The sequence below is a fragment of the Arvicola amphibius genome, chromosome 5, assembly GCF_903992535.2.
Source record: "Arvicola amphibius chromosome 5, mArvAmp1.2, whole genome shotgun sequence".
NCBI classification, from domain to species: domain Eukaryota; kingdom Metazoa; phylum Chordata; class Mammalia; order Rodentia; family Cricetidae; genus Arvicola; species Arvicola amphibius.
The window spans coordinates 109465169-109481718 of NC_052051.1; the positions used below are offsets into that span (position 1 = coordinate 109465169).

The 16550-nt window shown below is 36.8% G+C and overlaps 1 protein-coding gene across 1 annotated transcript in view; it reads left to right on the forward strand.

Annotated features, from left to right (window-relative positions):
- Map3k2 (mitogen-activated protein kinase kinase kinase 2) overlaps window positions 1–16550 on the forward strand; it is an 87976-nt gene that overhangs the window by 43093 nt on the left and 28333 nt on the right. Inside the window, exons 2-5 of the mRNA XM_038329973.1 lie at window positions 7728–7796; window positions 11117–11235; window positions 12500–12540; window positions 14390–14489. Of these exons, the coding sequence (XP_038185901.1) occupies window positions 7793–7796; window positions 11117–11235; window positions 12500–12540; window positions 14390–14489 (264 nt within the window). The 5' untranslated portion in view covers window positions 7728–7792. The remainder of the gene's footprint in view (window positions 1–7727; window positions 7797–11116; window positions 11236–12499; window positions 12541–14389; window positions 14490–16550) is intronic.

A 16550-nucleotide genomic window follows, 5' to 3' on the forward strand; every position in this document is an offset into this window, starting at 1 on the left:
CTTAAAGGGTATTGGCTGAAGGAGTTACCACAGTACCTCTCTCTTTTCTCTAAATAAGAGAGTTCTAAACTTAATACAAAACTATGTACAATAAGAACAAATATCAAGTATAAAAATTAGAATTACAACCAGCATAAACAGTATCAAGCAAGAAACATATGCTAAATGTTTCAATAGTTATTCTATCCTAAAAAGTATTATTTTAGACATAGCTTGACCAAATCATGAGAGGAAAGTAACTACGACTATTTTAGTCTTCAACCACATCGAAGACCTGAGAAAGGAAATATTACTTGAGTAAACAGGAAGTGCAGTCCAACAACTTCCAAAATGTGCAATAAATGACAGAGACAACTGGCTACCTGGGCAATCACCCAAAGACTCATTTGCAGTGTTGGAGCAACTAACTTTGGATAAGGCCTAGAGTAACTGACAGACCGTTTTCAGAGGCAGGAAAAATTTCAAAACCATCTTACCCTGTCTTGGCAAAGTTTGACAGTCTTTTTTCTTGTATACTGCTTGTATTGTCTGGACACTATGCATTTTGTCAGTGGTCGAGGCATAGGCAGTTCTTTGCCCTAACACCAGTTTTACCTAGAAGAAAACAAGCTCCATGTGGAGTATCTTCAAATAGATTGGTCTCACATCAACAGAACTCTAAGTTATTTAAATGTCATATTCTACAGCTCTTTGAAGTGGTTGAAGATTACCTGTCTATGTGAAATACAATCTCTATGTATCTAAGAACCTGCTTAGTCCAACTATAAGTGTAAAGAACATGTATGACTATTGACCTATATTTGTTAATATCTATATAACCTAAAGAGTAAGGCCTCATATTAGAATATTAAACAGTCTTTAAACAACTCTGTAGCAAATGAGGACAAATGATCTCAAAATGTAAACCATGTATAAGTATCTTGATAAGAGGTAGCAATGTATAGTCCAATATGATAAATATATCCTAAAATTGTATCAGTAACAAAATGTCTTAAGCAGAGGTAGTTTACATGCATGAAATATGACAAAATAACTTTACCTAGGTGTACAAATATTTAAACAGAAATAGAAGCATATTCAATATAAGAGATATAATTTGAATTTGTATCAATATACAGGAATATACCAATGTAAATTGTCTATAAGTAATAGCTCCCAAGTAGTCACTCTATTGCTCACTATTATTATTAGTGTGAGAATGCTCACACTAATCTGCCTATAATCCCATCCAATTTCCCTTTTTTCCCCCAAAGTGATCCTTGAGCCTACATAATTTCCACCCAACCTTATACCCCTAATTAATATCCCTAACCCTAAGGACAAACTTTGTTGGGAGAGGAGATGTTGTCTTCCAGCTGTCATGGCTGTAGTGTTCTTTCTATGGGATCCTGTAAAACTAAAATGATAGTTAAATTTCAAGATTACTTACTGTCTTTAGTCGCTAGGGTTTTTCTGATGTTCTTATTTGAAGTTCTGGCCAGAATGTTGTGAGAAGGTGTACCATTTCAGCTAACCAAGTTGGAATCATTTTGAGGAGCTGGTACCCAAAACAGATATTAAAGTAGTGCTATCAACATCATGATACCATATCAACCATGTGGAATCGTTGTACAGCCCCATCTTCTTTCTGAAAATTTCAAAGAATGCTGCAGGAAAATTTATTGTTCATTGTGGAAAACTTAAGCATTATTCATATACATTATACATGTATTCAATACATGTATTATATATGTATTCAATGAAAGGTACAATAGAGACAAAAATAAGTATGGAGAGAAGTAAAATTTTTCCTAAATTCTTTCTTCTTTCTTTTTTATACCAGATGGCTCTTGACATGAGACAGAAAGTCTGAAATTTTCTTTTAACAACATGTTTGGATTTAGAGAGGATAGCCATTGTCCAATTCCAAAGCCAGCTTCAGTTTTTAAGTAGAGATATATACATACTGAGGTAATGAAATTTTACCCTGCAGATGACCTGTCATGATAAGTTAGATTTCTCTTTGCTTGGTGATCCTTTCTGGATAGTTATCTTTTTTCCTTTGCCATCTAAATAAATGTGTGAGGTTTCTGGATATTTTGAAGATGAGTATTTTCCTGCAAAGACAAGAACAAACCCTGCCCCAATCCTTATGAGGTTTCCTTACCACCTGTATGATAGTTACCTCCATGGATGAGCTGTCCTTTCTGTCTCAAGAGGTTTCTTTTTTTTCCAAACAGAACCTTTATTAATTTTGAAGGTATCCATAACTTTTCTTCTCCTGTGGAAACAAAAGCAAAACCCCTTCCCCAATGTAACACATCTCCTGGTTTCCACTCTGAGATCAGCACCTCTTTGAAATACACTGGCTGATTTAGTTCAGAAGTTTTTTTCTATTATCCAATGTCTCTGTGTTGCCATTATTTTTTCTCATTAGTGTTAGGAAAATTCAAGGCTAATAAAACATTATGCAATCTATTTCTGGGGGTGTTTTCCATTCCTTTCTGTTTGTTTAATATATCCTTTATAGTTTGATCTTTCTATAACTGCTGGACCAGTAGGATTGTTTGGTATATCTCTAATATGCTTTATATTATAATAAGCAAAAATCTGTGTCATTTTCTTAGAGACATATGCCGGACCATTATCTGTCTGTATTTGTGCCGGTATACCCATGATAGCCATAACTTCTAATAAATTCTAATACTGAATCAGCCTTTTCTGAACTCAGAGCAATTGTTCATTGAAAACCTGAATAAATGTCAGTGGTGTGGTGTATGTATTTTAATTTTCCAAAATCTGCAAAGTGGAACACATCCATCTGCCAGATTTCATTCCTTTGAGTATCCTTTGGGTTACTCTCTTCAGGTAGTGGTGTTTGGTTATAGAAAGAGCAAGTAGGACATCTTTTTATAATCTCCTTAGCTTGTTGCCATGTAATAGAAAACTCTTTCTTTAAACCTTTGTTATTGACATGATTTTTTTAAATTCTGAAGCCTTCAGCACCTTTCCAATCAATAATCAATAAATTTCTGCATTACCATGTGCTAGAGTACCTGGCAGACTTTTATGGGATTGGATGTGTGTTACGTATATCAACAAAGTCTATTTATGATTATATTTTGAACCTGAATGAATAGTGAAGTCAAATCTGTATAATCTGGTATAAATTCAGTGGTTTCAATATGCAAAACAACTCTTTCTGCATATTGTGAACCAGTAACTGTATTGAAAGGTTCTTTAAGATCCCTTAGTACCATGGAAATAGCATATAATTCTGCTTTTAGACAGAATTAGAAGGGCTTTGTTTCACCTCACTTAAATCTTCTGATTTGCAACCTGCCTTCTCTGATTTATTTGCATCAGTATAGAATGTATGGGTTCCAGTTAATTGATGTGCCACATACAATATGGGGTAAGATTCAAGTAGTTCTCTTTATATGGTTAATTCTATCGTTTTGGGGATACATGCTCTCAATCACAAGCTCTTTGCCAGGGTTCATTGTCCTCTCATATAAGTATCTTTTTGCATTCTAAGTTGGCATTTTCAAAAGCCAGAGATTTAATATATACTTGTCTAGCTTCTGGATTTTTTATTCCTATTTGTGCAGCCTTAGTTAATCTTTGTAAAAAGTCACTAAAGGGTTCTCTTTGGCCCTGTTTAACTATAATATATGATTCAGTTACTGTCCTAAGCATTTAAGGCTGCTCTGTGGCATGGGTTCAAGATGTGTTCATCATAAAGAGTTTGATTCTGTGCATCAGCATAAAGACCCCTGCCAAGATTTTGATCCCTCCCTCCCTCCCTCTCACAGCAATCAACTACCCTTTTACTAAGTTACATAGATAGTAGATATCTGCTCAGTTCATTTGCAGAATTCCTTTCCCTCCCTCCTTTCCTCCCTTTCCTCCCTCCTTTCCTCCTTTCCTCCCTCCTTTCCTCCTTTCCTCCCTGCCTCCCTCCCTGCCTCCCTCCCTGCCTCCCTCCCTGTCTCCCTCCCTCCCTCCGTCCCTCCCTCCCTCCCTCCCTCTTTCGTTTTTAAGAGGTTGGGAAAAGAAGTGGAAAATTATACTTCAAACAAGAATTTGGAAAAGAACTTCTGATAGTATGGAAAAAGTTACAAGAATTTCAAATGTTTTGATTAAGAATTATTGCCAGATGGTGGTGGTACACACCTTTGATGTCAGCACTCAGGAGGTAGAGGCCAGGCTGATCTCTGAGTTTAAAGCCAGTCTGGTCTACCAAGTGAGTTCCAGGACAGCCAGGGCTACACAGAGAATCCCTATCTTGAAAAACCAAACCAACCAACCAAACACCAACCCCCCCATAAAGACCCCCAACAATTTAGCTACCAGTGTCTATGAACCATGACAACAGCCAGCATGGTATGAAAACTCTTAAGGATGCAGTAGTGGCACACATACGTTGGTGGTAACCAATAGCTTTTTAATTGGATTTAAGACCAGCTCAACAAATAGAAACTCATGTCTAGTACTGGAAACCTAACCAGTTACTCATGGCTAGTGAAATCATGGATCTTGGAAGAGAACCTAATTCTCTACTCTACTAAACCAGCACAATCTCTAACAGCATTCTAAATATTTGTTCTTATACCCAGACTGGCCTGGCCAAGTCTAGTCCTCTACAAGGATTCAGAACTAACATTCCCTTTGTCCTTTCATCTGGGTTTCTGAGAAAGTCTTGGTTTAGTCTGACTCCCAATAGTTATTCAATACCAAACAATCATACAAATAATATATACAGACTGAGCAGGTTGTATATAGGAATATGAACGTACACACATGAATGCAGAGGCACATGCACACTCAACTATTTTAAAAGGCCATGAATCACAAAAGGGGAGGGAGGTTACATAGGAAGACTTGGATAGAGGAAAAGGAAGAGGGAATGATGTAATTATATTTTAATCTTAAAATATAAAATAATTTAATTAGCTACTATTCATTTCTACCTTTAAAAATATTTACTAAATTGAAGAGCATATTCTACACAATCTGCACAAGATAAAGATAGCTATCTTAGGGTTTCTATTGCTGTGAAGAGACACCATGATTACAATAATTCTTACAAAGGAAAACATTTAATTGGGGCTGGTGTACAGTTCAGGGGTTTAGTCTGTTATCCTTATGGTGGGAAACATGGCAGCATGCAGGTGGTTGTGGTGCTGGATAGGTAGCTGAGAGTTCTATATCTGGATCAGCAGGCAGCAGGAAGAGAGAGTGGGGTTGTTTTTTTATTATTTTAATGTCATTTGCTGCACAACTTTTTAAAAGTTTGGTGGAAGTACAATTTATTTTTCTTGTATTGCTTATCATTGTGATTTGTTATTAATGATTTGTGATTATGGTATTGTAAGATACTTAAGAAACTTGCCTAATCTAAGGCTATAAAGAAATACATATACTCACTTATAAGATTATATTAAATTAGCTTGTACACTAAATTGCTATGATGTCTTTGTGAAACTCAGTTGACCCTGGGTGTTGGTTTATTTCTAGACTCAGTCCTACTCCACTGATCTGTGCCAGCTCTACAAGTATTTTGATTATAGTAACAAGTTTTAAAGATAGCAAGTGTTTTAAGTCCCCTCACTTTTCTTTGGCAATAAATTGTTTAATTCTTTTGTCCCACTGGGAGTGCCATATGAATTTGAGGATTAGGTTTTTCATTTTTGAAAAAGACCATTAGAATTTTTTTTTTTTTTTTTTTTTTTTGGTTTTTCGAGATAGGGTTTCTCTGCAGCTTTAGAGCCTGTCCTGGAGCTAGCTCTTGTAGACCAGGCTGGTCTCGAACTCACAGAGATCCGCCTGCCTCTGCCTCCCAAGTGCTGGGGTTAAAGGCGTGCGCCGCCACCGCCCGGCGACCATTAGAATTTTGAAAGAGGGGCTGGAGAGATGGCTCAGCGGTTAAGAGCCTTGCCTGCTCTTCCAAAGGTCCTGAGTTCAATTCCCAGCAACCACATGGTGGCTTATGACCATCTGTAAAGAGGTCTGGTGCCCTCTTCTGGCCTGCAGATATACACACAGATAGAATTTTGAAAGAGATTGCATCTAATTTATAGGTGACTGTGTGTGTGTGTGTGTGTGTGTGTGTGTGTGTGTGTGTGTTTGAGACAGATTGTCATTGTGTAGCCCTGATTGTCCTGGAACTTACTGTGTTGACCAGGCTGGCCTTGAACTCAGAGATCTACCTGCCTCTGCCTCCCAGTGCTAGGATTAGAGACATGTGTTATCACTTCAGACTATAAGTGTAATTTCACACAACAGTGTTTTATAGTTTTTACTATACAAGCTTTAAATTTAAGTATATTCCTGCACACTTTTCTTTTTATGCTGTTGACAATAGAATTGATTTCTTTTCCACAATATCATTTGTTAATATATACAAACAGAACTGACTGGAAGTGAGTAAAAACAAACGAACAAAAGCAGTGAAACAGCTGATGTTGGTATTCTCATTGTGCTAAAGGGGGTTGAATTTTATGACCTGTTGGTGCTGAGGTGCTGCCGTGGATTTTATCCTTTATTCCATTAATGCAGTTTGTTGTATTGATTCTTGTGTGTTGAACCTACCTTGTTTTTATTGGATGTATCTCATCTAGTCATGCTATGTATATGTATATGACTTTTTCCAGCATATATGTATGTAAGTAAGTAAGTATGTATGTGCACAGTATATATCCCTGGCCACCAGGGAGGTCAGAAGAAGGTGTCAGATCCTCTGGATCTGGAATTAGGGATGGTTGTGAGCCACCACATGAGTGCTGGGAAATGAACCTGGGTCCTTTGCAAAAGCAAAAAATGCTCTTAACCACCAAGCTATCTCTATAGCCCCTGTAATCCTTCTTTTATGTTCTAGGTTATGTTTGCTAGTCTTTTATTGGATTTTTTTCACTATGTAGCCCAGGCTGGCCTGCCTTTGGTTTTAAAATTTGTCTGTTGACAAGTTAGAGTTTGTTTTTAATCTGTTTACCTTTAACTTTTTTTATTCTATTTATATTTTATATAATTTACATAAGATATATCTGCTATTTCTGTGTTTTTGTGGGTCACATTTTCTTTCTTCTTATTTTCTCCCTTCTTACCTTTTGTATATGTTTTGCAGTGTGCTGTTTTAAGTTTTTGTCTCTTTTGCTCTATTTAGATTTGCTTTTTTGGTGGTTTATCTTTAGAACTCAAACTGTTGTTGGTTTGATACCAACCTACTTGCAAGAGCACACACAAACACATATATAATTGTATCTTTCCTTTCTCCTTACAGTTATACAAATAATATGCTATAAAAATTTATGCCAAGCAAGAGTTATAATTATTCTTTATGCAATTTTCTTTAAAACAATGCATTATTTTTCTGTTGCTGTTTTCATAGAAAAGAATTAATGTGGCAGGAAGACTGCATGTCATTAGAAAGACCTGATTACAAAACAGCACCTGGGAGCTGAGATTTGAGGAGGGTTGTGATAAGGGCTCATTGTATCTGAGCTGTTTATACAAACAATATGCTTGTTGCTGATCACCTGCTTTTTTTGGATCCTGGAAGTTTAGTGTGTTAGGGAAGGGTACATACACAATCAGGTCCTAATGTTAGGTATTCTGAAAAACTCAGAAATTATTTCTAGTGTGCACACACATATCCTTCATTAGTGTCAGTTATACTGTTACTTTCCTTTTTGTGGTTACCTCTTCTGGTTGTTATTAATTACTGTGTTCATCTTCTTTCCTTTCAGGCAATAAATAATGTTGATAGGAGAACCATTTCCCTAATTTCCAAATTACTAAGCTGGTCGTCATAATGGGTAAGTTTAAATTAAAAGTATTTAATAATATTTATAACTAAATAGGATGAGGGAGAAAATGTTTATCTTACAAATTTATTTAGAAATTTATGATATAGTAGATTGATATCTGTGATATAGGAGATTTAGCTAGCATTTTACTTAATGGATTTTAAGGCTTAGGGAGAAGTATCAAACACACACACAGGTTGTAGAGGTTAAAAAGACATTTAGAAAGTCTAGTTTTTGAGGGCTCAGCATACTCTCACTCTATGTAAGGTTGGATTAGGTGTGTAAACCAAAGCTTTACATTATCACTTTAAAAATTCTTCTTCCTCTTCTTTCCAGCCTTGAACGCAGTGTCCCCTAATAGTCCGGGTTCTCCACTCTAAGCAGGTCTCTAGTAGCTCCAAATTGGGCACACTTTTACTGACTCCTGTTTGCATCTCACTTTTGTTTCTTTCATTTTCACTGCGACTTATATATTAAGTTGGTTTTTATAACTCTTCTGAAACAATATACACTCTAGTTACAAAACAAAGAACAGTCATTGCCTAAAAATACATAAAAGGAATGGGAAATGGTATAATTATTATTTCAAACAAAAAATACATACTGGGGTACTCACAATCATGACTATTTAAAAGTGGCCATCACAGCTGGATGGATGTCTTGGAGCCTGTAGTTAGTTCCAGCACTGAGGAGAGAGAGAGGGGTGGGATCGCTGAGTTCAAGGCCATACTGGACTACTTAAAGTTCCAGGCTACATAATGAAACCCTGTCTCAAAACAAAGAAAACACATACACACACACACACACACACACACACACACACACACAATGGAAATCACAGACACTTGAATTTTTGAGAATATTAATATATAATGAATATGTATACAATCAAATTCAGTATTTCTTTTTGTTTGTTATTATTATCATTTAGAGAAAGGGCTTCTCTGTATTGCTCTGGCTGTCCTTGGGATTCACTTTCTATACCAGGCTGGCCTCAAACTCAAGGATCTTCCTCGCCTCTGCCTGTTGAGTGCTGGGATTAAAGGTGTGTGCCCCCATGCCTGGCATTTTTATAAGTATTCCTAATAAAAGTTATTTAAAATTAATTCCCAACCCTTTTCTGTTTTTATGCTCAATTGAGTGCAGGTGTCAAACACCTGCTTCTTGTTTGTGCCTGTGCTTAGTCTGTGATCCTCAAGATATTTTCACTCCCTGTTGGATCAATCCATAACCCTTCTGGCACCTGTTACCTGTCTCATCTGTCTAGCATCCCATGGCTATCACAGGCATTCCTAACTAGAGTTGTTAAGACGGTCCCTTTCTAGTGTGTGCTCACTATGTTTGGTAGTTTGTGGAATTGTTAGCTCTCTTCCATCTATCTTGTCAGAATCTCCAGTTTCCATCTTCTTAAGACCTGAATTTTGTTAAATGATCTTTTCCTATTTTAAATATGATAAAAAGTATTTGTTTTCTTAACATGGAAATAAGTATATGTGGGCATGAAAAGAGATTGGAGCTAAAGCTTTCGTAGGTATTTGTTTTTTTGGTCACTGTGTTACTGAGTATATGAAAATGCCTAAATTCAAGTGCTAAAGATTTTTTAATCAAAATAATCAGAACAAGATAGGTACATTTAAGTACTAGATTCTCATTCCAGCGTGAGATTAAGGATCTTAACTTTTTTGGTTTTGTTTGTTGTTGTTGTTGTTTTGGTTTTTTTGTTTGTTTTTTGGTGTTTTTGAAACAGGGTTTGTAACAGCCCTGGCTGTCCTGGAACTTGCTCTATAGACCTGGTTGGCCTTGACCTCACAGAGATCCACCTACCTATGCTTCCTCAGTGCTGGGATTAAAGGCTCATGTCACCACTTCCTGGCTGACCTCTGTTTTCTAAGAAATGAATTTATATTTTTGCTTTTAAATAAAATTTTTGTGTGTGCCTGGTGCCTACAGTGGATAATAGAGGTTATGGGATTGTCTGGAGTTACAGTTGTGAGCTACCGTGTGGGTGCTGGGAATGGAACCCCACTCCTCTGCAGGAAGAACTGGTGCTCTTAACTGCTGAGCCATACCTTCAGTTCCGCATTGTTAATGGTCTTTGTTGAGAAATACTTCAATTTATTTATTTTTTTCCATAATTTATGTGTTTGTTTTATGTGCATTGATATTTTGTCTGCGTGTATGTCTGTGTGAAGATGTCAGATCCCCTGGAACTAGAGTTACAGACAGTTGTGAGCTACCATGTGGATGCTGGGAATTGAGCTCAGGTCCTCTGGAAGAGCAGCCAGTACTCTGAACTACTGAGCCATCTCTCCAGCCTGATAAATACTTTTCTGTTTGTAGTCTTTGGGAGACGTATGAGAGAACCCTTCAGAGCATTATTAGTAGGCAGTGTCCAGAGAGAGCTTTTCTGATTGTTCTTAGTGTCCCATCTAGGAACACATCTCTACGTGAGGTCTGTGTTTGGAATATATAAATGCTAAAGGAAGATGATGTTTACATAAGGTTTATATTTCTACTCACTTTTAATAAGGTTTCTGATGTTTGATGTTTCGTTTGGGAGTCATAGAAAAGAATTTGTTCCAGCTGGGCTGTTTTGACTCAAGGTGTTAAGTCAGTAAATGAATTAGAATGGCATTTACTTTCCCTACAAATGTCTCATGTATAGAGGGCTTGGAGAGAGCTCAGCAGTGAAGAGCGCAGCTGTAGGGGATTAACACCTGGCCTCCACGGGTACCTGCACTCATATATACTTATCCACACACAAACACATACATACACTCAATTAAAAGTAATAGAAATAATATAAAATAACAAGTAAAATGTTTAAAACAAAATAAATGTCTTATGTGTGGATACTTAGTTTATGTTGAACTTGAGTCTTACACAGATGATGTTAGTTGTTCTCAGAGGTAGTATTTTGTATTTACCTATAACACAACATTTGGCAGGTGGATCCCTGTGAATTCAAAGCCAGCCTGATATACATAATGAGTTCCAGGACAGCCAGGGCTACATAGAGAGACCCTGTCTCCAACAGTAACAGCAGCAACAAATTTATATAATCTATGAGTATGTTCCACATGTTTGGGGGTGCCTATAAGGGCCAGAAGAGTGTACAGGATTCTAGAGTCACAGGTGGTTGTAAGCTGCTCAGTGTGAGTACTGGGAACTAAACGTGGATATTCTGGAAGAGTAGCAAGCCCTCTTAACTGCTGAGCCATCTCTCTAGTCCAGCTAATTCAATTCCATTATAAATTCTGCTTCTTGTCTATGATGAATATATGTTGAAATTACATTTTTGTATATGTGTTCTTTTAAAAAATACCCAGATGATCAGCAAGCTTTGAATTCAATCATGCAAGATTTGGCTGTCCTTCATAAGGCTAGTCGGCCAGCATTATCTTTACAGGAAACTAGAAAAACAAAACCTTCATCACCAAAAAAACAGGTATCTATTTCAATAATACCTAAAACATTTCATTTTTATTATTTTTAAATTATGTGTATTTGTGTGTCTGTGTGGGTATGTGGATGAAATTGTAGGTGCCTGTAGAGCCCAGCAGTACTGGAACCCCCTAGTGCTGGAGTTAGAGGTGGTTATGAGCTGCCTGACATGAGTGTTAGGAGTTGAGCTTGTGTCTTCTGCAAGACCAGTATGTATTAACCACTGCACCATCTTTCTAGTCCCAAGATCAGTAATATTTTAGTAAGTATATTTTGTTGTTTTATGAATAACTTTCATTTCATAGCCTGATCTTGTAAAGACTTCTTTTGTACTTTGAATCAAATGTTGTATTTAGTAAATTATCTGGTATGTTTGTCTTATCTACAACATTTAATATGATATAGTGTAAATGCTGTGTATAGGTAGAATATTGAAATAACAAAAGAAAAAATGAATACATGTTTTAAAAACTATATGATAACTGCATAAGTTATTATTTTACCTATTCTTCAAGCATCTAAGATAAACAATTTGTTTTTCCAGAAGTCTCTTCTGGACACTTAGAAATGTGATGATTTTGATTCCTATAAACAAGATTAGTATGAGATAGAAAGCATGGAAAGTAGTAGAATTTTAGAGTTCCTCTTATGTCTGATTTTACTTCCCATAGTTTCAGTTACTCATGGTCGACTTAGGTCAGAAAATAATAGGTATGATGTTGTATAGATAAGCAGATCATAAGTTTTAAATTTCATGCAATTTGAAGTAGCACAGTGAAATCTCACACTATCCTGCCCTACTTTGCTTAGGACATGAATTCCACCTCTGTGTGTGTGTATCCATGTTGTAGATTCATGTTTGTTACTTAGAAGCTATTTAACTTATGGGATTGACTACCGAAATATGAGAGAAAAGACTGACAATTTGAACATTCAGAAAAGAAGCTTTAAAGTACTTCCTTTAAGAGAAAAGGAGAAAGTTCTGAATTTAATAAGGAAAAACCAAGCCAAACAACAAGCATATGTTCGGAAGCCTTGAAACATACAGATGAGGAAGAACTATAGTATAGCATTCTGTATGTCCTTAGGTTCAGGTCATTCGAGTACATTGGTGCTCTTTCCTTATTGTCAGATCTGACAGTGTAATCTCACCTCAGCTTTTTGACAGACATCAGGTGATTAGAATTATACTTTGAAAATGAAACACCCTCTCTTCTGTTCTATGTTCAATGAGCAGGCTAATGGCTAATATCTTCATTTTATTATAGAATGATGTCCGAGTCAAATTTGAACACAGAGGAGAAAAAAGGTAAGTGAGGAAATGTTACACATCAATTAAATCATATAATAAAACGTGTTTTCCAATTAAGCTATTAAAGATTCTTTTTAGATTTGAATGAAATTTTGTAATTTAAAAATTAAAAATGGAATAGTCTTTGGTAATGTGTGACACTCACCTAGACTGAAGAGAAATAGAATGTGTCAGGTGCCTGCTGAGCATTGGAAATACTGAATGTGCTTGCTTTGCAATATCAAGAAGTAAATAAGATTGTCTCATACTACACACTTTAAAATTCTACTCTTCACTTTTATTTTTACTGAGTTCTATTTTTGAGTGTTCTCAAGAGATTTCAATGCCATGGCATGTGTTTTGTTAATAATGTTGTACAGTGAGTTGGAATGGTGACTGCAGACTATTTAGCATGATTGTAAGCCTAGCCTTCTATGCCTGTGTCCGACTAGTATTTGTACCTCAGGGCGAAATAACTGACAAAAAGATCTAATAAGAGGTACAGTTTTTGTTGTTGTTGTTGTTGTTATTAGTGACTCATGATGTTAATGAAGGCTTGTTAGTCTTAAGGAATTTAAAATGGCTCATAAGTCACATAACTTGAAGATGTGACTATAATTCACCAGAGATACTGGGGAAAAAAAGTGTACCTGACAAACTGTAAAACTATTATCTAAACTGTAAGGTGGTAGTGCACGCCTTTAATCCCAGCACTCAGGAGGCAGAGGCAGGTGGATCTCTGAGTTTGAGGCCAGCCTGGTCTACAAAGCAAGTTCCAGAACAGCCAGAGCTGTTACACAGAGAAATCTTGTCTTGAAAAACCAAAAACCAAACCACACCAAATAAACAAACTAAAACATATTGTCTAGTCATGTATTCCCTGTTTGAAATTATTTTCTGGGTTTTTGCTAGCTTTTCCATTTCCTCAGCTCTGGATTTTTAGTATGCGATATGCCCTAATACTATATAAAATGAGCACAGAAGTGGCTTCTCCCCTGAGAAGCTAATCCAACATGGTTCTCTCTAGACTAGTGCATATTCTCTTGGCTGGCCAGGCCTCAGGAATAGAAGAAGCAAATATCATAATTTTATTTCAATTCAGTCCCTTTAAGATGTTTTAGAGTTGCTTATATAGTAAATGTGCTAAAATGTTGAATTAATAAGGATCCAGAAATCAAATTTGATCTCCACAGAATGGATAACTTACTATTCTTATCAATTTCACTGCATTCTGTTACAAATATGTCACATAGTTAATTAAATTCACTTTTCTAAGTGGATGCTTTACACTGGCTTTTCATACTTATGTGATTATGAATTAAACTTTGAGAATCTTTTAAAATTATAAATTAGCATAGAACAAATTTTAGTGGTTCTGTTTTAAATTTTATATTGAAATAATTTTTTGTATTTTATTAAAAGTGTGTTATAATTTTTACTTTTTTTTTTCATTGTTTTTTTGAGACCGGGTTTCTCTGTGTAGCCCTGACTGTCCTGGAACTTGCTCTGTAGACCAGGTAGACCTGAAACTCACAGGGATCTGCCTGCCTCTGCCTCTGAGTGTTGGAATTAAAAGTGTGTGCTACCACCTCCCAGCTTTTTTTTTAAATTTATGTTTTTTTTTATGTGCACTGGTGTTTTCTCTGCGTGTATGTCTGTGCGAAGGTGTCAGATCCCCTGGAGTTACAGACAGTTGTAAGGTGTCATGTGGGTGCTGGGGATTGAACCTGGGTCCTATGGATGAGCCAGTGCTCTTAACTGCTGAGCCCTCTTTCTAGCCCTTAATTTTTTTATATAATGAAACAACTGTTGTAAGTATATTGTTTATTACAAGAAAATAAAATATTTAAAAATTATTTTCCTGTAGAATCCTGCAGGTTACCAGACCAGTTAAACTAGAAGATCTGAGGTCTAAGTCTAAAGTTGCCTTTGGGCAGTCTATGGATCTACACTATACCAACAATGAGGTAAATGTGTGCCGTTTCACTTTAGGAGTCTTTATTTTGGACAGTTCATGTGTTCATGTAAGAGCCTATACTTTCATTTGGTGACTAGGAAAAGAGTGGTACAGTAGATGACTGAAATGTGACGTGTTTGTTTAATCTTTGAAGAATACTTTTTATTGGCCTAATGTTATGATTTGTGAGTTGCAGCCTTTTATGGGGTAGGTATTACAGATTTGTAGAAGAAGCAGGCAGTAGATGAGTTGAAAAAATTTTTAAGGAAATTCATAAACTCTTGTGACAATGAATAAAAGAGAAATCAAAGATGGGAGTGTCGGTGCCTGCTTTAATCTTAGTACTTGGTAGCAGGGGCAGGTTGGAGGTAGAGGCAGGCAGGCATGGTGAGTTTCAGAACAGCCAGGTTTACATAGAGACCCTGTCTCAAAAAACCCCAAACAAAAAAGGTCCGTGAGTATCCTCTTTATACTATTAAGGAAAAACTAGCTGAGATAATATTTATACCAAGATTTAATTTTTTTTTTTTTTTTTTTTTTTTTTGGTTTTTCGAGACAGGGTTTCTCTGTGGCTTTGGAGCCTGTCCTGGAACTATCTCTTGTAGACCAGGCTGGTCTCGAACTCACAGAGATCCGCCTGCCTCTGCCTCCCGAGTGCTGGGATTAAAGGCGTGCGCCACCACGGCCCGGCAAGATTTAATATTTAAAGCCAGCCCTACAGAGAGTTTCAGGGGAAGAACAGAAGATGGAGCAGCTTGAGAACAGTGTGATGTACCAGTGGGGATGGAGTGACGGGAGAAGTCACCGTAAAACTTCAGCAGAGAAAATAAATGAAGCCTGTGCAAATAAAGTACTTCAGAATAGCTCCGAGAGGAAAATACTTTTTTTTCCACTTTCTTCATATGTATTTAATAGAGTATTTGAAGAAAATACTCTTTTAAACATAAAAGGCACAGACTTCATCACTACAGTAGCACAGTCTGATTGCTCATTTACAACATAGAGTACTTTCTGTGCTGAATACCAAACAGTTTATTGCTTTGGGAGCTCCAAGGCCTACAGCAACACTAGCCATCCTGTGTCAGCCCCTTCTGCCTGCACCAGCTCCCAGACAGAGCCACAGCAGGACCTGGGTAGGAGTCCCAAGAAGGCAGAAGAACATGCTTTCATAAGTACAAATCTATGTCTTAAATAGGATCTCGGAACGGAGTAATGAGTATTGTACTATAGCAATATCTTGAAATTGTACTTTTCAGTTCATTTGTGGTTTTATTACCCATAAGCATTTGTCTTACCCAGTCTTCTGGGTACTATATCATAGGTACATGCTGGCCAGGTTTTCAACAGCCAGCCTAGGGTTCTTGGGGTTTTCTAGATGTAAACACGGGGTGAAGAACGTAGAGGGAAGATGATTATCAGCTGTCTTGAAGGGCAGCTCTCTGGATAAGGCACTTTTCACACCCTCCCTCCCATTTTTCCAAATCCCCTACCTAGAGTCTTTTCCCATATAAATAACTTGACCTTGAGTCATTATCTCCGAGCATGATTCTCAGGGAAACAAAGACACCCTACCTACCTTCCAACCCCTTTGTCCACCCCTTTTTCATTTCCCTCTCCCTCTCAGCATGTTTTGTCAGCTGTAGACAAGAGGAGTAAGATGATGTGTATTAGCACAAAATTAGCTGCATATAGAAATTGGGAATAGACTTTTAAGTAGAGAGTAGACAGATGTAAACAGAGTATAAGACAGAGCTCAGATTAGTCTTGGTTTATATTTGCACTTGGCAGCTTTCCCTTTTTTTAAAAAAAAATATTAATTTTTTTTTTTTGAGACAGAACCTTACCATGTAACTTTGGCTGACCTGGCACTCACTGTATATCTTAGGATGACCTTAAACCTCTGTCAATCTTAAAAAAAAAAAGACACTTTTCATAAAACACTCTATAGAGTAAATTACATACATAGTAGTTCCTGGGTTTGGGCACATCTATGGTGCTCACCCTATGATACGTACTGAAGAGCATTTGCCAAGGGCCTGCTCTTTGCTGTATTCTGCTGGAAGGGATCCTA